At 34.6% G+C, this 26233-nt stretch overlaps 1 protein-coding gene across 2 annotated transcripts in view; it reads right to left on the bottom strand.

Moving 5' to 3' along the window:
- Positions 1-26233, bottom strand: part of PJA2 (praja ring finger ubiquitin ligase 2) — a 69986-nt gene that overhangs the window by 14770 nt on the left and 28983 nt on the right. For both annotated transcript variants that reach the window (XM_003981173.6, XM_045034564.1), the window contains exons 5-7: positions 21607-21792; positions 10073-10258; positions 4725-4836 (exon numbers count right to left, since the gene is read on the bottom strand). In XM_003981173.6, coding sequence (XP_003981222.2) covers positions 4725-4836; positions 10073-10258; positions 21607-21792 — 484 coding nt within the window. The remainder of the gene's footprint in view (positions 1-4724; positions 4837-10072; positions 10259-21606; positions 21793-26233) is intronic.

The following is a 26233-nucleotide window of genomic DNA, read 5'->3' on the forward strand; positions in this document are numbered from 1 at the left end:
CTCAAAATAGATAAACTTTAAAGAAAAAAATAACAAAAACTAGCTATATCTTGTTAGGTGGAAATAAAGTTGCATTGCTGTTGCATAGAGTTCAAATGTGTGTAGAAAGGTGTATATGGGATCCAAGTAATCAAAGGGATGGACTGTTCTCCAGTTATTGATTACTGCTCCTCAAATCCAAATTAGCTATTTTTGTCAGCTCTGTGAAAAAGGGATTTGGGCTATTTAAGTATTTTCCTCTGATAGCTGTCACAATGTTAATTAAGCTTTGTTCACAAAGGATGCTGAAAAGACACTGCAGGAGGAAAAGGGCTTTACTTCTAATCCCAGTGAGCCTGTTTCACCCAGGCTTCCACGGCATGCATGGTTTTCTCCAGCAGCAGACTTTCCGACGCCCACAGCTTCTCCAGCATCTTGCTCCTGTAGTGCATGCGGCCAGCAGCTTCCCCCAGCACCCACCTTGGACAGTTCTGGAGCAGAGTGCTTCCAGTGAGACATCTCCCTATAAACAGCTTTCCTCAGCAGCACCGGACAGGGCTGATTTCCAGCAAGTTCTGCCAGTGTAGCACTACAGTGACTTTGTTGCCATTCAGTGAGCCACAGTTGTGCCATCTCCATCAAAGTTTGAATCCGAGCCTTGGAGGTGGAGACTCTTTCTTAGGTGATCTTAGCCTAACGTGTGGGAGCCATTCCTTACATGTGCATTTTCTGTATTCTTTAGAAATATCTTTAATCCTTACTAAGCAAATCTTTGTTACTTTAATCCCCTATTATAGTTTATAGTTCTTTATATTAAAATTTCCCCTCAGGAAATAGAAAATAGAAGGTGATAGCCTATTATTTGTCCCTCCTTTCTCATATAACTATAACCATAAATCTTCTCCAATTCCTTGTGTACTTCTCAAGACAGACTGCAAGAACTCCTCTGTGCTACTCCACACATAAAAAAAGAAGAGATATTATTTACAGTAAGTTCCATTTGGGGATGCTATTTATGCTTCGACACATGTTTGTTGCAATAGGTTCATTATTCCTTTCTGATGATGATTTGCATGTCTGTAGTGCTAATAAATACCTGGAATTTCATATATGTAAAAATAATTTATTGCCTTGATACTGACAAATACTTAAGGTGATCTGGAGTCACATACAAGCAACAAGAGTTAAGAGAGACCATTCTGAAACCACTGCTATGAAATCTGTAAAAATATAAAAATTTATCTACACTTTAGGCAGCATAGTGTATTTTCAAAAGTTACTCCAAGTGTCAGAAAGACAATAGGCTAAAGAGCACAACTGGAATATATTTAGATTTAAAGTAGCAAAATCCTTTGTCAGAACAAAATCTAGTTTTTAAAGAAAACACAATTCAGTTTTTAAAAAGTGAAGATTTATAACAAGTGACTTAATACTGATTTTCAATGATCACTGAGTCCACATGTGCTAGATGATTACCACCTGGCTGACTGCTGATTTGAATAAATCTTTGAATACAGCCATTTATAAGAGAGCTTATCACTGCACCAGCTATTTCGCTAAGTGCTTTAACACAGTGTCACAATCCACAAGGTAAATTTTATTACTCCCATTTTGTAGATGAGGACCTGAAGCTTAAGGAGGTTAAGTGAAGAGTGCAAGGTCACAAACCTAAAGTTCATGTACTACCTTCCCAATGCCTATAACCCAGTGTATAGGCAGTGTTCTGTAAGTGTGTAAAGACTTTCTAGGGAGCCAAGGGCATGGAGTCTTAAGAGACTAAATTTCAATTCGTTTAACTTTCTTAATGTAACCCTTCCTCAAACTGACCTTCTGAAGAATATACCCGCAGTCAAAGTACCGTGCTGGTTCTCTGTTCCCATATTCCTTTTTATACTAACCTTTTCTCCACTTTATAAATAAAAGCATACTTCTTACCCATTCAAAGGGGCACTTTCAAATACTGGGGTCACACTGAACTAACGACTAAATAACAAATTTTGTAGGTGGCTTCCAGTCATCTGCTTTCAAAAAAAAAAAAAAAGGAGGATCTAAACAATCTGTCAAATTGATGTGATTTGGGCAAATATTTCAGAAAAACTAAGTGACAATGCTATGATAAACTCCTTCCATCCCTATCAATTTATTTATGTGAACAAGGTTTCTCAAGTTTACATTTATAAATATGAAAAACAAATAAAATTGATGCTCAACTAGATCTCATTCTACGAATAAATAAAATTAACTCATAAAATAATAAGGAAGGAAAAAGTCTCCCTCTATCTTATTAAGAGATATATTTCCAGTAAAATTTTACATTTAAATATTTATCAACATTTAGAAGTCTGTTTTTGATCAGTTAGATGCTAACAATTTTAAATCAATCTAAACTACTTTATTTATATTTAAATTCTTGAACATACTTTTATTGCAAAGAGGTATAATAAGGTAAACAATATTACTTAGGGTTTATGCTAAAAAACTTTAAATGTGAACATAAATGTGCAAAGGGAAGTATTTTTCAAAACTTGTTCAGAGTAAAAAGCTTTAATATCATTGTTTCAAACAGTTAAAGTTCTTAAGTATTTTGTCCTTTTCTCACTCAAATTTGAGACAAAAGTATAGGCAAATATTTATTGCCAATATTTTCACCAATAGCCACTACCTGAGACAACAGATCAGTCTGGTATTGGGAAAATAAGAGAAATGAAAACAACCAGTGCTGAAAAGAGATCAGGCTGCTTGAGAGAAAAACAAATAAAAGCACTCAGTTTGTCTTATTAGTTGCTTTTCTTTCATTTAAAGAATGCCTGTTAAATTTAAAAGAAAATATCATAAATTATAAACTAATACAGCCTCACTTTTCAAAATGATTAAATAACTGCATAGTAGGAAGAAAAATAAAGATTTCTAGAGAGTGATAGGAAGATGGAGCTGTATTGATTTTCAGTCAAATTCAAATAAAATAAAGAGCACTAAATCTGAGGAAGCTGCTAAACCGTAGGGAAGGAAGACACACCACCACTCATTAGTCAGAACAGAAGGACAGATGGTTAAGAGTGACAAGTGGCAGTGTCACTGGGTTCCCAAAGAGCAGAAGTCATGTGGGGACTGTAAGTTCCCTGGACATACTAGTCTTTCTTGACTCTGGTCTTTGCACACACTGCTAGTGCCTTCACACGGTATGATGCCCTGCCCCCGACCAATCCTTCTGGTGCTTCTTTCAAGACACCAATCAAATGTCACAATTCCTACTGGTAACAAGAAAACTTCTATTAAAACTTCTATTTTAATTTTCAAAACATGGACCACTAGCATAATAATGGGAAAAACTATGTAAACACTGTGAAACTAGACTCTAGAATGGATATATTCCATTGTGGTCATTTAAAATTTATTTATCTCAAAAAAGTTAGTGATCCTTCATCTTTACATATTATATTCCTGACACAAGTTATCACACTGTGCCATTATTTCATGTGTCAGAATTGACTAAGGCAAGTTAAATAATCTGGGAAAATTCCTAAGTGTATTGTCGTAATATGTTCTGACTTTCCTCCTACTACACAGTATTTCTATGGTTCCTTTAAAAAAAAAACACACCACACAAAGCATAATCAATCAATGATCTCCATGGAAGATTACTCAGATGTAAAAAAAAAGTGATCTCACAGCAAAGCTAACTTAAGTGTGTGTGCATGTACATAAGTGTTTGTGTGTAGACAGGTCAGTCTGTCTACCTACCCATTGTATACTTTATGAATCTAAACTGCACTTTCTAACCTCAGAAAATTTCAAGATAAAATGCTGTTATAGTCCCTGAAAGTTCTCTCATTTATTTTTGTTCTCTCACTTTTGACTCATTCACATTATTACTGTTTTTCTACTTTGGAAATCACTTCAGAAATAGTAATTTAAAGAAAAGATTTCTAACAATGAAATCCACAAGTGGTGTGAAAGTTCCCAAACACGAAAATGCTTGGGCTTTTGACCTTAGGCAAATACAATCATGAGTATCTGTATTGCAATCAAATAAGGAAAAGAAAGCCAAACAAAATTATGTGCTACATTTATTTAAGTGTATTTGTATATGGAGATAATGGAAATAAAATTGCTATATTCATTAAGCAGCAAGGTAGTATTTAGAAACTATGAGGACAAAAAAGCGGAAGTGATGTATAATATATCCTTAGAGATCTTCAATTTCATTTACAAATATACCTGTGTCTGTGTAATGTAATCAGATTGGGTGGCTCAGTTGGTTAAGCGTCCGACATTGGCTCAGGTCATGATCTCATGGTCTGTGAGTTCAAGCCCTACATTGGGCTCTGTGCTGACAGCTCAGAGCCTGGAGCCTGCTTCAGATTCCCTATCTTCCTTTCTCTCTCTGCCCCTCCCCCATGCACTTGTGTGCACTCTCTCTCTCTCTCTCAAAAATAAATAAAACATTAAAAAAATATTCAGATTCACAGACCCAGATGACTTAATAAAGGAAAAGTCTATTTTCTAAATGTAAGCAAAACATTCTCTATTCTGCAGTAAAACCTGGGAAATAATGCAATTAGGCAAACTGGCAGGATGTCTAGCGTGATTTATATACACAAACTAGTGGCAATCATTAATCAGGAAATGCTATTAAAGTGATGAAAAACTATTCACCTTTTCCTAAAAGCAATTAAAAAAGCCTTTAATTTTTATCATTTTGTATCCCACCAACTTATATATAGACATCAGAGTCACTACAATACCTCCATAGCCTGAGCTAAGCGTTCTTCTAGAGCCATGTAGGTGAGGAACTGAGGATCCACATAGGAAATAGCTTCAGCAACTCCTAGTCCATCTGCAAAGCCATCAAACAGGCTGGAAAAAAAAAATACAACCACGATTAGGGAAATCTTTATGGTGAAGACATAAGTATATTAGCATCCTGATAAACCAATAAATATATTATAAGCAGAAAACCTTAAAATATTTTAACATAAATCTTATGTGGTGAGAGGCAGGATGAACCCAACAGAAAAATGAAATACTAAGCATAAGGAGCTAAGACACCACTACCTCTCCTAATAAGCTGTCACAATCACACACAAAATTTGTGGGAAAATTCTTTTTATGTTTCTAGTTCTTAGTTCCAACTCGGGTGATTGCTTAAGGCTGGTATAAAGGTAGTATTTTTCTCCCCAATTCTGTCTCACATACTTTGTTTGTTTGAGTTTCCAACCTAAATTTAGAGGAGAACATGGTAAAGACAATTACTGCATTTATTTCAATTCTATCATTAGACAAAGCCTGTTTTCCTTCTCTTACCTTGTACTGCTTAATTATTTTGGGCTTAAAAATATTTTATTTTCTCAAATCTTTCTCCTTAATCTCTCTTCTATTCTTCTGAGAAAGAGGCCTCCTCCATTATTATTCAGATTGAAAAATACCTCTTGACTGCTCATTTTTATTGTTTCTTTTTACTAAAGGATTTCAATCCCCTTGAAGAAAACATTGTATTTTATTCTGGTCCCAATCTCCTTCCTCCACCCCTAGACATACGCAGATTCCTCCTTTTCCAGTAGTTTTGGAGATACCCATTTCAAAATTCAGGAACCCTAAATAACTCCTCAGTCCTCTTCTTTCTAATCTTGCCTCCTTGGCAATGACATTCAAGTCCACTTCTTCAGTTATCTAAACCTCCACCTAATTCCAAACTCCCTCTTGAGCTCCTGACCTACATTTTTAGTTTTCTATGGGGCAGTTTACCTCATTTAACACCCACCACCTCAAATCTAGTATCTCCAAAACTGAGCTTATTATGTCTACCTAAAGGCAACCTTCTGTTGACTTCTACAGTCCTATCAGAAGTTGAATATAGTCAGGAACATCCAGTTACACAAACCAATTCAAAATAATTTTGATGTCAACTTTTGTGCCATCGTTAAAATTATAAATCTACTGCCAAGAAATACAAAAGTGTTATTATGAAGATAATAGCTTAGTACCATCTAAAAATCAGCAGACATCACATAGTACAAAGAAACATCCTTATACCATCACAGATTTTAAAATTAGAATTTAAACCACAAATTAGCAAATCCAACCTCCCCTGCGACACTAGAACCCCTTCACCTAGCAGTGAGACACAAGGCAAGGAAGGAGAGCCCTGGAGCCGGTAACACAGGGATTTACCTCTCCATTGAACTGAGTCAGAGTCAGACAACGTGAAAATTTTATCTAACTGCTTTTTCAGCTATAAAACAAATGAAATGAGTTGATGCACACACGCGCCTGGCACAGAGCTGGCACCACGGTCGTGGCATCCAGGAACCAGCAGGACTCCATGTGGAAGAAACACTGCTCTCTGGGGTGGTACATGCTGTGCGGAAGAGCTCTATCAGAAGTATGAAGCTCGTGTGAAGTTAAGTGCTCTAGTTCTGCCTGCTGAAGCAGCGAAAACTATGTTCCCTTTTCCTTTGCAGAAAACTCCTTCAAACGGTTAGAGCCAACTATCTCCGAATTCTTTTCTTCTCCAGACTAAACAAATATAGACATTCAAAGAATATTATCTGCCTGTAATTTGGTCACTGCAAAATAATCAGCTAACATTAAAAATTCTAGCATCATTCATCTGGCAATCACATGGTAGTAAGTGTTTGAGACAAAAATCACTAATGATACTAAAACCAGTGGATGGAAGTTTGATAGTTTGAGAAGAAACAGGTTATTTAACGTGGTCGCAAAATATCTTCCCACTAAATGCCTATTATTTGTTTTAAAAAATGGCAACAGTACAGTGAAGAAATCTGAAAGATATCCCCTCAAGCAAATGATCGCAATTAACATCACAGAAATGGGACAATTTGGCATCACGTGTCTTCTGATATGGACTAAGAAAAATAAAACATCGTTTCTGTGGCGTTCCTGCTAAAAATCTTTTAACTTGAATCTAATCATGACATCAGGAAAATCTACACTAAGAACCATTCTAAAAAACAAATGGCCTATACTTTTTAAAAATGTCAAGGTTATGCAAAACAAAAACCGAGAAATGTTCCAGATTAAAAGTGACTCACGAAACATGTTAACCAAGTACAATGAGTAGCCTTGAACTGGACTAGAAAAAAATTTCTCTGGTGACATCAGTGGGACAACTATAGACATTTGAATAATGTCCGTAGACTAGATAATAGTACTGTTAACAGTGTTAATTTCCTGATTTCGAAAATTTTACTGTGTTATATAAGAAAATGTCCTTGTCCTTAGGGACTTCATGCTAGACTATGGGTAAACAGGCATCTTGTTTGTAACTTACTCATAAATGTGGGGGGGAAAATACCATAAAATAAATATAGAGAAAGAAAGGAAAGAGTGAATAACAGAAATGTGGTAAATGTCAATATTTGGGGAGTATTAGTGAAAGATATATGGAAATTCTTTTTAATTTCTATTAAGGGGAGCACCTGGGTGGCTCAGTTGGTTGAGTGTTTGACTTCGGCTCAGGTCATGATCTCATGGCTCGTGAGTTCGAGCCCAATGTCAGGCTCTGTTGACAGCTCAGAGCCTGGAGTCTGCTTCAGATTCTGTGTCCCTCTCTCTCTCTGCCCCTCCCTCGCTCATGCTCTGTCTCTTCCTCTCTCAAGAATAAATAAAACATTAAAAAAAGACATTTTAAATTTCTGTTATTAAGCCATGGTTATAGCCACAGGGAATTAATTTCTCACAACCTTAATAGGTTAATAAGTATAACCCCAACTTCTTCCAGGAAAATAGAGAGTTAGGTAGTTATCAAAAAATAAATATATGGTACAGTTGAGATCTGTCTAAATCTGAAACTCATGTTTTCTCCACATCAACTCCCACCAGACCATTTTATAAAATATTCTCTGGGTATTCTACAACACTTCTGTGATGTCATCAAAACAAATAAGTAAACTTTGATAAAGCATTTTTTCCATTTCCTTTTTTTTTTTCCCATTTCCTTTTAAAGAATCAAAAAGCTTTACCTTTTTTTTAAGTTGTGGTAAAACAAACCAAAAAAAAGTCACATTTTAGCTCTAGATAAGAACTGCTATTTGCCATGACTTTTCCTTTTAGTTGTTAAAATGACGTTACTTTAATATGAAAGTCAAATCCTATTTTACTTTATCAATCTGTAGCTACTGCCATATAAATTGACATAGTACCACATAAGCAATAATGAGGTGTTACATACCTACATAAAATTCAAAACAGTAACCTTCAAAAAGTTTGTCTTAAAATTAATGCTAAAATGCTTTTTATGTTAAAAACAAAAAACAAAAAACAAACCACTGAAGCTCCCCAAATTTGGGGACAATCACAAACATCTTTAAAATCTTAACATAACAGATGTATCCAGAAAGATCATCAATGAATTAGAACCTAAAATCAAGTTTTCAAGTTTAAGTTAAAATTATATTCAAAAAAGACCTCATTATTTCTTCAAATTTTTATATGGAACAACCTTTTTTGAAAGTTATTTAGAAATATATATCAAGATCTTAATAAATACCACTTATCTCAGTAATGTCACCTCTATTAATCTGTCCTAAAGAAATAACCTGAAGTACAAAACAAGTTATATGAGGGGAAAGGTTCACTGTACTATTTCAATGGGGAAAATGAACAATTAAATTTTAGTGCAACTACAGACTGGAGCATCTACATAATGGAGCTGTAAAACATTATTCTGATAAAATTTTGAAAATGTGCAAAAGAAAACATTTCTTCATATTAAACCCTAATTGCCTCCAGACATGCACAGATGATGTTACCTAAATTGACAATTCCGTCATCTGCTGAGCATTATGAGGAATGACTTTGCATAGTGGAGGCATAAGACATCATCAGCATCACAAGGAGTTCAGAAAGAGGGTAATAGGCAGACATAAGAGAGGTGGGGGAGAGCTAGTGGTACCAAGATCAGCAAAACTGGGATCTGGTGAGCCACTGCTCTTCCATAAAGTTAGGAAGCCAGAAAATGGGTTTTGGAGGTAGGAATGTTTAAGATGGAATTACAAATTGTTTGTGTGGCTGTGATAAAACACCACTTCTACTTCCACAAATGGGCAATGAAAGTGTGCTTCGCACATCTAATTTGCTCCCCCCTAGGGAGTGAGAATAGGAAACAGTAAGGAGGGTTTCAATGAGATGCTGAGTTTCATATCTGGAACAATTTGGAGAAGCACAAAGAAGTAGCTAGACACATGGAAAGAGACTCAAAATCATAACTTCTAGAAATCTGCAGAGTGATCAGGTGATATAAATGAGTTTTTCTTTATTTTTCTCTATTTTCTGTAATGGAATTTTAGCTGGAAAACCAAAACAAATTCTTAAAAATATTTCTGGGTAGACATGAAAACAAAAGTAGTACCAAGCCATTATTTTCTCCAGAAAAAGTAACAAGAGATCCGCTGAACCATATATCCTTTCTATATCTCAATAACCAGCTACTTCCAGAGGCCGACTGCATGTTTGAAAGATAAATCTAACTATAAGCCAAAACAGTTAAATTCTGACCTTTATATCATGAGACCTAACAATTCAATAATCCACTTAATTGTTATATGCTGCTTTTCCCTGAAGCTCATTATTCTTTGTCAGCATAAAGTAAACTGAATACTTTCAGCATCTCTGGGAAGATATAATTGTCATTTTCCATATTTTGCATACAGAGAAGGATAACTACATTCTTATGATTCTTCTGGTTTAATCACATGTTTTGAAATTCCTCAAGTAGTATTTATTAAAGACTCTTCTTTTTTTTTTAAAGGATTATACCAAGTGCTATATTTACCATATAGAGCTAAACTTACAGGTTGGAAACCTCAAACCATGAGTTTATAAATAACCAGGATATAAGGTGGGCTTCAAGAGAGCCAAAGGTCAAAGAGGAAAAGAGGTCACTGCCTGGAGTAGTAGGAAGGAGTCCATGTAGGAAGTGACATCCAGAATGAGCTCTGAAGGAGAGGAAGACTAACAAGATGGGAAAAAAACACTTTTGAGAGATCAGAGATTCAGTTTTCATAATTTAGAATCATGAACGAATTCTACTCAGTGAACAATTAACCATGGTAATAACACTGCTACATACCTCCAGTCCACATCTAAGTCTTCACTCACACTGGAGTCATCCTCAAGGTTATTGTTACCATCCAGCATGAAAGCTTCTGGCTGTGCAAATTCATTGGCAGGCTCATTTCCCTCATCACTGCTGCTTTCATTGACTTCATTGTACTGTAACCAAGGAATTTCTCCCTCTTCCAAGGATGTCTGTTCCCTAATACAAACATTTTAACGGAAGAAAAAAAACATTATTTTAGAACACATCATAAAATTGTTCTCTAAAAACAGTTCTAAATATTTAGTGCAAAGAGATTCTTTATTCTTTAAGTTCTAAACTCTTGGTACTTACATGATTCTAAAAGTCTGCTTTCTTTAACTGTAAAGTTATTTAAAAGGGAAGCAAATTTGTTATAGGGTCATATGTATGTAGAAATAGCTCCCAGTTACATAAGAACCTATTTATTTGATATACAAATTACCTATGCTCCTATGCTTCCTCTTTGTGCAGAAGAAAAATAAGAGAAGTTCATTCTAGACAACTTTAATTTTAAAACACTGCTCTTGAGTAGTTTCCCTTCACAGTTCAAATAAAATCAAAATTCCTCAGCCTGGCCTACAAATCCCTACATCATACATGCTTTCTCCGTAGCCCTCTTCTCCAACTGTTTCCTCCCACCACTCTTCCCCCTATTTATTCTATTTCCTATAATTCTTTCTACCTGTGGAACACATAGAGATCACTTCCACCTCGGGGCATTTCCTCTACCTGAAATGTTCTTTCACCAGATTTTTGCTATTCCCTTCTTGATATTCAGGTCAGAGTTAATGGCAGCTCCTCAGAATGCGTGGTCTTGACAACTCATTTTAAGGAGCTGTCCAGTCACTACCACATAACTGTTTATTTTCATTATAGAAATTACTTCTACTTATCATTTTCTCACTCGTTTATTGTTAGTCTTTCTCCCACTAGAAAACAATAAGGTCACAGGAACAGGGACAGACAAATGGTACAAGGAAGAGAAAAAAGAAGCATTTCAAAACACCAGAAAAAATTATTCCATAAATGATATCAGGACAAATGAGTATTCATCTGGATGGAAGGAAGTTAAATCTCTATGTCATTATTTACCCTTTAACAAATTCCAAATCCATATTTTAAAAATGCATGTGCACCCCACCACCATTTCTAAAACAACGTAAGTACATGATTCTCAAGAATCATGAGAAATTTCTACAAAAATCTGTGTCATTGTATGCATGATGCAAAATCTAGAGGCCATAGACAAGATTGTTAACTCATACAACTTACACATTAGAGTTAAAACACCAAAACTTTGGACACAAAGATCAAATCGAAAATAACTCTTTGTAATACATGAGAAACAAAAGTCAAGGCTTCAATGACTAGACAAAAGGTACTCTATGAATTTATAAATAAGACATACTGGTAGCATTTTCTTATTTTTTTTTTTTATTTAACAGAAATAGTATATCAAAAGGAAGTTAAATATGACAGCATAGTTTTGGCAAAGCTGAATTTTAGTCTGGGTTTTAAGAAGAAAAATAATGTTATACAATAGCTTACATATTTCAAAAGCAGGTCTAATTAGAATTTTATTCATTCTAACGTGCAAATTTAACTTTGGAGATAAAAACATTTATGCAAGAGATGTAGATGATATCCACATATAAGAACACATTAAAAAAAATTTTTTTTAATGGTTTTTTATTTTTGAGAGAGAGAGACAGAGAACAAACAGAGAAAGGGCAGAGAGAGAGAGAGACAGAATCTGAAGTGGGTTCCAGGATCCAAGGTGACAGCACAGAGCCTGACGCGGGGCTGGAACTCACCAACTGTGAGATCATGACCTGAGTCGAATCAGACACTTAACTGACTGAGCCACCCAGGCACCCCTGAATCAACACATGTTACATACACAAAAACTGTAGCTCTCTACACACCTAAACCCATAATTGTTTCTTTAATCTCAGGTCCTAAACAACACCTCAAAATAACAGGATTGTAAGATTTAGTATCCAGTATCACTTGTCTAGTAAAATCAGAGAAATTAGAATAAAATATGCTTAATTTGTTGAAGGTTTAATATCTACTATACACTTGATCTCAGCCAAAAGGCCGAGAAGCGATTAATATCTACTATATAAAGTGGGTGGATATTTTCCTTTCATGCATCATAATTAGGTCCAGTGAAAAACTGAACCCAAAATGGATTTAAAATTCAAAATCAAAGTAAAAATTTCTAAGCAACAGTTCTTTGTTTACACCATTATGAGAACACGTGCCATACTGTATTATAACTCTTCTGGTGACTCATCTGTGTCCCCTTAGACGGGAGCTTTCCAAAAGCACACACAGTGCTGTCTCTCAACATCGTAGCTTCACCCCTTGTAATAAGTGCCTAGCACACAGTAGGTACTCTATTTGTGTTGCAAATGTTACCAATAAATCCTTGAAAAACAATCTTTTAAAAAACAAATAATTTGGAGATCAAGCCTGAAATAGCCCTTAGGAACTTTTGTTATTTCTGATGTACTCCTACAAAAAAAATGCTCTTCTTTTTCCTATTATACAGATAGCAAATAAGTCAGTTACTACTCTGTACTCAGATATAGAACATAAAACTCAAATATGTTGGTGAAAATGATTCAGTATAAGAATAAATATTAACTTTTGGGTTTTAATTCAAAGAAGAATAAAACTAAAGAAATTATTCTGAATATAAATAGTTTACAACATGTCATTAATACTTTTACTATATAAGCAATTCTTGGCTATGTATGTTGCTTAAACATTTGATTCTGTCTATAATGACTTCATAATAACAGTTATAGAAATAGAAAATAAGTCACATATGGTATATGCTTTCAACCTATTACATAAAGTTCACATATTCTTACCACTTAACACAAAATTTACCAGGCTAGAAGAGTGGCACTGTGCTGGGCCAGAATTGGCTTGATATTACAACAAAACGAATTCTGCTCTTTAAAAAAAAAAAAAAAAAAGATTCTCAACAATAATGTCAAAAGAACCTTTTATTTTCTGTAGCTAACCAAAGAAACAAATATCCCCATGGGAATGTAAGACTATAATGTAAGTTTAAATGCTTCAAAAACCTTGGAAATATTTAAAGCAATAGCTCAGTCTTCTTTCTCTCTCCTTATACATACACATTTACACATATACCAGACATACCATGTGTAACAACAAATTCACAAAAATTTAGACCTTCAATGTCCTTTCTGAATCATTTTGGTAATTCAAATATTAACAAGATGCCATTATCATGCTACACAGTAATTCATGAGATTTAAAAAGACATATTATCTAATCATGTCTCCAATGGTCAATTCCAAAAAAGTATTCCAGTAGATGGAAGACGTGGAAGCCTGTGCCTGCCACAACCACCACTAAAGTCACAGGTATTTCAACTGCGAAGGGAAATTGCCAAGTTGTCCTTTCCTTCTGAGCACTTTCAGCACTGCCTGGAGGAAATCAATGCTGCTGCCCTGAGAAGAAACTGAAAATGCTTCTTAACTTAGTCCCACAACCTACTCCTAGTAGGTGAAAATCTTAGAAAGCCATCAGCATCATCTAATCTCCTGACTACAGGCTACACTGTTAACTCAAAGCTTCAGACAAACAGACAGAAGTTCCCTTTACGATATATGATTAAAGATCCATAGTCTTCAATAATAGAAACTAAATTTAATAATATGTGAATAGCAATATTAAAATTATCAAAATATACAATAAATTAATATGGAATATTTTAAAGAAATTTTCATTAAAAAGTTTTAGAATATGCTATCATATAACCATGCAACATAGAATTTTCTGTGAAATGAAGAAAATGAAAGGCAGACAAATCACCTAAAACCGAGTCGCTTCCTTTAGCTAAATGATAAGCAATTTGAGTATCCATTATTTGCAGCACAAAATTTTAGACCTTTGGGTTAATGCCAACATTTTAAAGACCTGAGGCGTTCATAAAATAATCTAGCTATATTACAAGAAATTTTATAAAATCCTGGACAGCATGGTTAAGATTCCTAATTAACTAACTGGTATTCGATTAAGCAGTTTTCATTTTATAACTCAAGACACATGTAAGAAATTGCTAAGCTTTAGGTATAAGCTCATTTTTAATAATTCTAATTGTATAGCAAATGGTTAAGATTTCAAACCCCTATCTTGGAGGTAAAGCAGAAAGAAGGGTACCTGGGTGGTTCAGTTGGTTAAGCATCAGACCTCAGCTCAGGTCATGATCTCATGGGTTCATGTTTCAAGCCCCACATGGGGCTCTGCACTGACAGCACAGAGCCTGCTTGGGATTCTGTCTCCCTCTCTCTCTGCCTCTTCCCACCCTCAAAATAAATAAATAAACACAAAATAGTAATGAAAAAAAGTAGAAAGGAAAGTAACTGAGGGGAGCTTGGGTGGCTGAGTCAGTTGATTCTCCGACTTCCACTCAGGTCATTATCTCACCATTCATAGGTTCGAGCCCTGCATCAGGCTCTGTGCTGACAGCTTGGAGCCTGGAGCCGACTTTGGATTCTGTCTCTCCCTCTCTCTCTGCCCCTCCCTCACTTGCACTCTGTCTCTCTCTCTCTCAAAAATAAACATTAAAAAATTTTTTTTAAATAAAGAAACTGAAATTTTAATTAAGAATCAAAAAAGCCTCAAAGGGAATTACAGCTTATAAAATCAATGGTACTCTGGTTCCATGTCATCCAGTCACAAAGATGGAACTCCAGCACCTAATTTGAAGAAATGTTTCCTTATCCTAATAAATTCAGTGTTAACAGGAAGGGCAAAATATTTATTAAGTTTTTTTAAAAAAAATTTTAAGAGTAGTTACATAAAGAGTTTGTAAAGTTAACAAAACAGTGGCAAAAACTTAAAGAAAAACATGTAGGTGTGATGTATTAATTTAAATTCAAAAACACAAATTTTAAATGGACATTCAATATTGTCCAGTAATTATTCAATGTTTACCTAGTAAGTTTGTTGTCTACCTCTCTGAAAGCCTATTTCCAAACTTTTCTTCTTTTCTTCAATTTGACAATCTTCCTATCCTCCCCATCCTCAATATCTAGTAACAATGAGGACACTGAAGACACCAGAGACTCCTCTTTTCTTCCCACCAGCAAACCTACAGATTTACCTACACTTGTACCTACCTGCTACCTTCCCACTAATTACACTGCAAATCTCACCTCCTAAAGGTTCTCTCTTTGAGATATGGAGCCTAATCCTTATCTTCTCAAGGCCTTCACTTTATCTTTCCTATAATTATTAGTCAGTTATTCTCCTCTGAACATTCTATAAACAAACAATCACGTGTCCAGTGTAGCAAAGTGAAGACAACATTTTCTTAGGCCCAGCATCTATCTATGGCTCCTTCCTTTTGTAAAGAGTTAGGTATGATAACTGTCTCTACTCTATTACCTTCAATTCCCTTCATTTTTTTAGTTCTTTTCCCCAAATGAAAAAGATAAACAATCGATTTAAGTTATAAAGTAATTATATTGAATATCCACAAACCCACCACCCAAAGCAGAAACTAGAATATTATCACTGACTAGCATACATCTTGTGCCCCATACCTATCCTATCCCTTTGGCTTCACCCCCCCCCCCCAGAAAAAAAGTACTATCTGAATGCTCTTATCATTCCATTGTTTTCTGAAAGTTTTCACTAGTTTGTATACTTAAACAAGATATTTAACTTCTTGTTTTTAAACTTTGTGAAACAGAGATCATACACATTATTTTTCTAGAAATGGTTGTTTTCATTCAATATTGTACCTCTAAGATTCATCCATGTTTTGCATATAAGTGGGGCTCATGCATTCCCACTGCTGTGTAACACTCTCTGTATAAATACACCACTAACTTTTCTCCTGTTAAGTAATAATCTGGGTAATATCCAGTTCATAGCTTTCATGAAAAATACTGCAACGAACATTCTTGTACACAACTCCTGGGCCACATGGGGAAGTTTCTCCGGAGTATACACCTAAAAGTGGAACTGCTGATAGTGCACAATGCAAAATGTTAAAATTATTATATCATTTTAGTTAATATGACCTACTTCACATCTCAACAAGCATTCATATCCTCCAAAACACCTGATATTGTTAAATTTCCTGTTTGTTAATCCAATGGGTAGCTAAAAAATGATACCTCCTTGTGATCTTAATTTACTAATGATCTATGTATCTTTTGATATTTTTATTCATTAATATTTCCTCTTCAGTGAATCATGTGCTCAATTTTTTGAACATTTTGCAATTAGACTATCAGTTTTTCTTCCTGATTTCTAGGAATTCTTTATATCCTGCACATTAACACTCTGTATTCTATAAATACTTTCTACTAGTTTCTTTCCTTTTCATTTTCAGTTCCTCTTCTTTTATTTTCCCATCATGCCGTGACCATCAAGATCTCCACGACAATGGCTACTGAAATGGTGCTATGAGCAACACCCTTGCCTTGCTCCTGATTTTGGGGGGTGGGGGGGGAGTTAATGCTTCATTACTAAAAATGATATCTACTGATTTGTTTTGGGAGATACATTTTATCAGGTCAACTGTTCTGATCTTAGTTTCTGAGTTTTTATCACGATGAGGTCTTGAACATTACTAAGTGATTTTTTTCCTGTATCTACAGAATCTATCATATGAATTTTCTCCTGTATTCTGCTAATGTGGTGAATTACATTTACAGGTATTCTACATTAAATCACTTTTGCATTTCTGGAATAAACTCAGATGGTAATTGAGTTTTATCTGTAAAGAATATACTTACAAATTCAGATTTCCAATAATTCTGTTTGAGATTTTGACATGTATGTTAATGAATGATATAGGTTTATAATTTTCTTCACATACTCTTTCGGTATTAGGGTTATACTGGCCTTAGAATGATTTGGAGAAATAGTTCTTTTTCTATTATCTTGAAGAGTGAATCCTTGAAAGTTTAGTTTAAGAGAATCTGGCTCTAAAACCATCTGGATTAGGTATTTTCTCCACAGTAAGATTTTAAACTACTAATTACATATCTGTAATACGTATAATATTATTCAGGCTTCCTACAAGTTTTGGCGAATTCTATTTTTCTAAAAATTTCTCAATTTCTTCTAAGCTTTCAAATTTACTGCTACAAAGTTCATAGTACTATTCTTAGTCTATCCAATCTTTAATGTACTTGTGGCTGTATACACTTCGTGGTTGTATACACTTCTATATGTCAATATTATCTATTTGTGCCTTGCCTTTATTTTCTTGTTCACTATCCAAGTGGATTGCCTATTTTTCTTAATCTTTTCAAAGTATCACCTTCTAATTTCTTTGATCCTCTCTATCCTGTTTTCTAACTTACTGAGTTTTGCTCTTATCTTTCCTAATTCTTATTTTTATTCCCTTATTTTCCTTATTTTAATATTCCTTTTCCATTTTAAGTTAAATGCACGGCTTCTCCATTTTCAAGTTTTCTTCTTTTCTAATGTACGTATTTTATAAAGATAAATTTCCCTTTACCAATTTCACTCCAATCCGTCAAATTCTGATTGGTGGCATTCTCAAAACCGGTAAGTTATGAGCATTTTAGACTTCAATTGTAATTTCTTTTTTGTCTTACTGGTAATTTAGAAGGATGAATAATTTTAAATGCATGGATTTTTAAATTTTTTATATTTTTGCTGGTCTGTAGGATATTCTTTGAAATGTGTTAACCTGTGCTCTGCAGCCTAGTCCATGCTCAGTTTTTGTGTGTTTGTGTATTCCACAAACTGGACTGTTCATTAAACCAGGCTTAAATCAGTTGTTCAAATCTGCTAAAGACAGATGAAGTTCTTATATCCATGAATTACAGGCAGTTGAGAAAAGTATTAAAAAGTTTCCCAAAATGATAGTAAATTTGTCAATATTCTCTAGTTTCATTACATTTTGACTTACATATTTTGAGTCTATTTTATTAGATGCATTCAAATTTAAAACTGTTACATTTTACTGGTAAACTGGACTTACTACATACTGACCCCTCGTTCTCGTCAATAATGAAGTCTACTTTGCTAATGCTAATGTAACTGTTCCGTTTTTGTTTAGTTTGCATTTGCTTGAAATACCACTGTCTATCCTTTTATTTTCAGTCTGTATACCTATGCTTTAAGTTCAGCTTTTGTAAAACACATTTAACTCAAAAAAATTCCAACTGATTTGAAGCTTTCATTTTTATAAGCAGAGATTAGGCAATTATATTTATTACAGGACTTGTTCCATATTACTTTTACCCATTTCTTTTTTTTCCCCGTTTTAATGATTTTTTCTCTTTCTTTACTTTTATTTGGATTGACTGTAAATATCTTTTTCCATGTCTTAATTCCTTTTTTTCCTCCTCTACAGGTCTCTAGTACATATACTCTTTATTCTTATGTCAAAAGTTAACTTTGAACCCTCTCCCAAACAATACAATTCAACTTTGATCTTCCCCCTTTCAACTTAAATACCATTGCTGTCCACTGTTTAGTTCTGTCCCCTCACTTTTACTTTTTTTTTTAAGTGTATTTATTTTGAGAGAGAGAGAGAAAGAGCAGGGGAGGAGCAGAGAGAGAAAGAGACAGAGAGAGAGAGAAAGAGAGAGAATCCCAAGCAGGCTATGTGCTGTCAGTGCAGAGCCCAACGAGGGGCTTGATCTTCTGAACCTTGAGATCATGACTTGAGTAGAAACCAAGCATTAGACACCCAACCAAACGAGCCACCCAGGCACCCCAACTTCTATTTTTTTTAAATGAATTACTGGGCTTTATTACTGTAGGGTATCAATGCAAGTAGTTGATGACCTCCACATCACATATCTATATATCTCTACCTCAATCTCTATATCTATCTATATCTAATTACAGTCCAGGATCTTTTAAACTTAAATATCAAAGTGTCTACTTACCATCTACACTGTATGTCTAAATAGCACTTAAAACTTTCAAAAAAAAGTTTTTACTTCCCATTCCTCTCCCACACCTTCTCATCTCAGTCAGTACAGTAATAACTACCTAAGGCTCAAACCAAAAAAACCTGCCATAACTGATTCCTCACTCTCCCTCATGTCACACCCAATCTACCTTATTACTGATCACTCAAAAATATGCTCAAACTTGTTTACTTTTTTTAATCCTCACTACCATCCCCCAGTCTAATACCCTAGGCCAACCTTCCCCTCTTTCGTACTTCAATCTCCACAAAGCAACTAGAGTGATCTTATATAAATGTGTGGCAATTAACTCTTCACTTAAAATCTCCCTGCTCTATGAATAAATTCCAGAGGCTATCTATCCTGCATAGTTTGGTATCTACGCACCTCATCTCATGTCACTCTTCCTTTCACTCATTCACTTCAGTCCCACTACCTTCATACATGGCAAGCCTTTTCATTTTCAGTATCTCTGCTCTTACCTTTCCTTATGCCTAGAGAGCGCTTCCTCAACCACTAATTCTCATCTTTTAGAGCCCAGCTCAAAAGTCAGTTCCTGAGATAAGTAGCCCCTGGCCACTCTAATATAGGCCCTACCAGTTACCTTCTATGACACAAGAGTTTGCTTTCCTTTACCGTAACCATCGCAGTTTATAATTTAGCATGTTTGTATTTTGTTTAATATCTGCGTCTCCCACCACATTGTGAGCTTCAGGAGGGAATCTTAGTTTGTCTTGTTCATGGATATAATCATGGGATCCAGCACAACGCTTGGTACATATTAAATGCTCAATAAATATATGTTGAATGAATAATTATATCACAAATTATATATGAAAAATTTACTAATAGTAAACTAATAGTGATTCAAGAAGATCAAACATAAAATCACAAAAGAAAAATAAACACCATTTCAATCACTGTCAATATCAATTATGTTTGTAAACTTCTTTCTTTACAGATTTTCTAATGTATTTTATTTCTTACAGAATTAATTTCAAGCTGGAAACTTAAACCTTTGAGAACAAACTTTACCATTAGTCCAAGTTGAAAGAGTTAAGAAAACCCATTTACCAAAATAGATTCCATGAGAGACTAAAAATTAGAACCAACCAATTATCAGGAAAAAAAATTTAAATTAACAAAGACAAACTACCTCAGAAAACACAAAGCCAAGGTTTCACAATACCAACAACCTTTAAAAGAATAAGCTGTTTAAATTTTTAAACAACCTTTAAAGGAATACATAAGCCAAACATCAAAGGGTGAAAAAAAAGCACACATTGTTTTAGCAAAGCAAGTATTAAACTGTTTTTGAGACAAAAAATGAGACAATCTGCACATATGCATCTCAACATAAAAATCCTATGTCAAATATTAGCAAGCAGAATCCAGCAGCTCAAACATTTCATGACTATATGATCATGTTTATGTCAAGAAGCAAGGGTAAGTGGCTATTAGGAAATCTAATAATAAAATAATTCCTCATGATCATTAGGTCAAAGGTGAAAAATCACGATGATCATTTCCACTGACACTAAAAAAACTTTAATAAAATTTAACAAACATTCTTGCTAGAAACCTATAAAATAGTAACGGGGGATATTTCCTTAGTGTGATTTAGAAGAAAACAAATTGTGTGTGTATAAAATCAACCTAAAAGCCAGAATCATTCTTACTTGGGAAGTATTAGAGCAAGGGTTGTGAACCCATGGGTTATTTCCAGCCTGCCATCTGTTTTTATAAATAAAATTCTACTGGAAGACAGCCACACTCATTCATTTATATACTGTCTATGACTACTTTCACACTACAACACTGGAGATGAGTAGCTGCAATAGACACTGGCATATGAACTGAAAACACCATCCAGCCCTTCACAGTGTAAGTTTGACAACCCCTGTAGTACAGCATTCTCATTAAAACCAAGAAAAGACAAAGGTGTTTACCATCAATCACTGATTTCAGAAATAACATCTGATGCGATTAGGCAAATATTAAAACTTCAACATTTGTAACTTTCTCTGTTTCTGTGAATAAATCACTGATTTCCATCTTGAGGCTGCCCTTTCTCCATTGTTTGGCAACGGCAGCTCTAAACTCATACCTAACTCAACCAAAAGAATCTTTTAAATGCCCTAATTTTCTTTAAAGCAAAGTAGAAATGTATACTATATCTCAATAAAAGATAATTAAATTACTAAAATTTTCAATTTAATTGTTCTTTGTAAAACACCAAAAGCACTGGGGTGCATTGATCTCACGGTTCATGGGTTCAAGCCCCATGTCAGGCTCTGTGCTGACAGCTCAGAGCCTGCAGTCTGCCTCAGATTCTGTGTCTCCCTCTCTCTCTGCCCCTCCCCCGCTCACACTCTCTCTCTTTCTGAAAAATAAACACTAAAACAAACAAACAAACAAAACACCAAAAACATAATGAAAAAACTCAGGACTTGCTGGTCCTACATAGGGCTTGTATATGGGATCAACAGCATATCCAACATTTGGAAGTGACATATACCATTCTTGTACAATACATATAAATAAACTTCACTGTTAAACAAAACATACCCTTCCTGTAGAGATAATTCTTGGTTTTCTTCTTCAGGACCACTGCTATCACTCTGTAGTTCAGGTTCATTCTCATCTTTTCCTGGCAAAGTCTCCCAGCTTTCATCACTTGACGACTGATCTTTTTCAGTACCAGAAAATCGATGAGGCAAAGAAGCAGACCACTCTCCATCACTGCATTCTGAACTGCAAATTCAGAACAGAAAGAAAATAAATTGTCATTATAATCGTCATTATATGTGCATTTACCATTTGAAGACATCGTGGTATCGAGTGGATGACTGATGCCACACGATTCATCAGGTGCTAATTCAATTTAAAAAATATTTTAAAAATAAATACAGAAATAAATACATTCAGCAGAATGTAACTTTTTCAAATGAATATAGCACATGGCAAGTTACAGAATTATCGATTTATGATTTTCTTCACTAAAGTAAGTAATTCCATGTTGCTTAGAGGTTCTTCATTCATTAGACATATTTCTAAATAAAAATTTAAATATAATTTGGCAACCATAAATTAAATGCTCTGGAATAAATAATAATAGATTTATTACTTATCTGACCTGACTAAAACAACTTTCTAATTACATATTGACAATGGAAATCCTATCCTCTATGAATTTCTATTACCATCTTTTAAAAGCTTAACTATTTTTTCCTTCCTTTTTTACACAAGATTTTAAAAGGAAATTCAAATTCATAAAAAGCAGCAGAGACAAATCTTTACTGAAGTCCTTTGGTAGGACTATGAACACAAAATAAATTTCAATTCAAGAGAACATTTAGATAAGGAACCAAAGGGATGATAACAGGGTTAATGAAGAACCTCAGAAAATGACTTGGTTGTATTTAACTTTGGTTAATTTGGTTTCATTTAATGACCCTTTAAGTACTAGTCATCTTGTACTACAAAGGTTAAAATATTATTAATGGTGAAAATAAATCTTAAATGCCCCTTCCAACCGTATCAACCATTCTGGTCAAGAATCCCCTTAAAAACTTCCCTTTGTGCCTTGATTTTTGAGAAACAAAAAATTAATAAATTTTAGTTTCTGAAAGAAGTGATAATTGGTAAGAAATTACCTTTTCTTTATGATGATATATTACTAATGGTTATATTATTGATATATTAACTAGTCTATAATGAGTTCCTCCTTCTCTGAACAGATGAATCCAGGAGATCAAGATGCTATTAAGAAAAAGCGGCAGTAATGTAAGCTCTGAGGAGTTAGAAGTAAAAAAAAAAAAAAAAAAAAATCAACTTCCAATTGTCAGTAAATGATGGGCAGCAGGTCACATTCTCGAGAAGGAATTTTACATAGTTCTGGCATAGCAAGTAAAAGATGTTCCTTCAGTTGGATAGAAGCCCAATTGCTTATATTTTGTAAAATTTTCTCTAACCCAAAAAACAATCTAAGATCAAATAAATCAGTTCTATACTTGCTCCAGTATAAAAATTTAACATAGAAAATAGTTTAAAAAGACTTTTTGAATGAAGTTTCCTGGCCTATGAAACCTCTCAATTTTATTTAAAAAAATTTTTTTAATGTTTATTTTTGAGAGAGACAGAGCACAAATGGGGGAGGGGCAGAGAGAAGAGGGAGACACAGAATCTCAAGCAGGCTCCTGGCTCTGTCAGCGCAGAGCCTGATGCGGGGCACGAACTCACAAACCGTGAGATCATGACATGAGGCGAAGTTGGATGCTCAACCGAATGGCCATCCAGGCACCCCAAAACATCAGGGGTAAGCTCTTACTTTTTTGTTTTAACGTATATTTATTTTTGAGAGAGTGAGAAAGTGCAAGCCAGGTAGGGATAGACAGAGGGGGAGATAGAGGATCTGAAGCGGGCTCTGCACGGACAGCACGGAGCCTGATGCAGGGCTCCAACTCATGAACTAAATAAACCTTGAGATCATGACCTGAGCTGAAGTCCGAGGCTTAACTGACTGAGCCACCCAGGCGCGCCTTAGACTATCATCTTTAAAGCTAAATTACCAGCTCCAATTTTGACATCTTTAACAATTCAGCTAAAATTTATTAATTTGTAGCAATTTTACTTAAACAAAAACCTCATATTTTAAACTTTTTATGATCCTGTCCAGAAAAACAACACCTAAAAAGTTTGTAATATTTTTTTTTTGCTTAATGAAATAACTGATGGAGTATTTACAAATTTTAATATAAAAAGCATGCTTATGATCAATAGTCAATATATTTAAGAAGCCTATGTCACAGACTGGTGACATAGCCTTTCAGACAAATTTGGTTCTTCTACCTGTTTTTTTATGGTCAGTGAGTTACAATTTTTTTTTTTTTTTACAACTTTATCTTTAATTTTGCCTCTTAGCAAAATCTAAAATATTTACTATCTGGTCTTTTAGGAAAAAAGTCTGCAGATCCCTGGCCTGTATTATTACTACTCATTATACATAACCTTCACCTCTAAGTAGCTAACTTTTAATATAACCTCAGCCTTGACCACTTGGCTTTCATAATCACTAACTGTGCACCAAACATTTTTAGATTTTCACCCTTCTTTTCAAAAGTTATAAAGCAAAACTCATCTGACAGGTAACTCCTTTCTTGAGTTTCTTTCTAAGGGTATTTCCCTACTCCCAAGCTGAAAATCACAGGTCTTTGACTCCTCACAAAACCCCATGTTTAAGTCCTTTTCATTTTCCATTCCTTCTGTAAAATGACTTTTTCTCCATTTCTCCTAAAAACCCTGGCTCAAGTATTTTCCTCTAAACCTACACCTAGACAGTCAATTATTAATTATTGTCCCTAAGTTTAATCTCACTCAATTCACTTAAAAGATGCATTCTGGGGAGCCTCGGTGGCTCAGTCGGTTAAGCGTCCAACTTCGGCTCTGGTCATGACCTCACAGTTTGTGAGTTCGAGCCCCAAATTGGGCTCTGTGCTGACAGCTGAGAGCCTGGTTCGGATTCTGTGTCTCCCTCTCTCTCTGCCCCTCCCCCTGCTTGCGCTTTGTCTCTTTCTCTCAAAAATAAATAAATGTTAAAAAAAAATTTTTAAAAATGTATTCTGAATTATCGCTATTGCTTCAATTTATATCAAATTATTCCAAATCCTTCACTTTTTTCCTAAACCAGTATTTCACAAAATTCAGCCATCTGCCTACTGCCCTCACAATTTTTGCTCCAGGTGTCCACTAATGCTGTGTCTTGAGGTTCAGTAGTTGAGGACACAGGTTCTGGATTCAGTCTGCCTGGTTGTGAATACACCACTTACTAAAGCTGTGACGTTACTTAACCTTTCTGTGCCTTTATCACCTCACACACCAGGTGTATTTGATAGCAGTATCTAATAACTCCCTGAGTTCATATAAGAAGCAAATGAGTTAATATACACAAAATGTTTTAACAGTGTCTGATAAATGATAACCCATCAATAACTGTTAGCAAATCATTTTTAATATTTTTTAAATTTAAATGCTATATTTCCTTTTCAGATCTACAAAGGTATTTAAGTGAACAATGTAGATAAAATGTTTAGCACAATTTTTGGAAAATGGTAAAGGTGACAGTTACTTTATTATATAAGCTGTGTGCTTAGACATTTCAATTAGATTTCCAACAGCACACCACCATTTTTCTTTCTTCTCTACCACAGAAAATCTACTCTAAATCCTTGGTTTGTCTTACTGAATGGAAATATCAGCTTTCTGGTCACCCAATCAACTTTAGTTTTAGTGTCTCTTTATACCAGGGGTCAGCAAACTATGCCCTGACCCATGAGCCAACTCTGGCCACCTGTCTGTTTTTTAGTGGCCTGGAAGCTAAGAATGTTTTTATTTTGTTTTGTTTTGCTGCATTTTTAAGTGGTTATAGAAATACCTATATAATACCCTTGATTTTGCCTTTCAGTCCACAAAGCCTAAAATATTTGCAGACCCCTGTGGTCCATCCAGCGAAGACACAGCAAAGAAAAACCAAACACAGGTAAATGGAAGAGATATCATGGAGCAGGAAAGGGTGAGCAAATTGCTCAGTAGTAGCACTAAAGTAAAACAAACAAACAAACAAAAAAACAAAAAATGGTACCAAGAAAAGTCAATTGGATTTGAGAAACAGGAGGTCACTGTTCACATTATAGAATATACAAATACTACTAGGAGTTAAGATTTCAATGCATTTAAAAGTGCAGAGTGCAGAAATAGAGTGGGTATAGGACATTTATTCTGAGAATTCAACAATGGAAAAGAAAACAAACAGGCAATTGGTTAAAGGAAAAGCAAAATCAAGTAAAGGTTTCCCCTCAGGATTTAGAAAAATTACAGAATGTGGTAGAAGGAAGCAACTTTGGCATAAGAATAATAAATTCAGGGGTCAGATATGACTACAGACGCAGAATGAGAAAAGTCACCACCCTTCATTGAAGAACAAATTAAAAACAGAAATGGATACTAACATATCATAATATGGAGAAGAGGAAAACAAGAAAGTTCAGATTTAATTATTTTACTATCTCTAAGAAAGCAAGAAACAAAGTTATCTACTAAGGGTGACAGGAGTATATGGAACTGAAAGCAGAAAGAGAAAAGATTTAAAAATAACTTTTCAAGGAGAATAAGCAACAGAATAAATAGCACAAAACAA

This window comes from Felis catus, chromosome A1, assembly GCF_018350175.1.
Source record: "Felis catus isolate Fca126 chromosome A1, F.catus_Fca126_mat1.0, whole genome shotgun sequence".
Taxonomy (NCBI): domain Eukaryota; kingdom Metazoa; phylum Chordata; class Mammalia; order Carnivora; family Felidae; genus Felis; species Felis catus.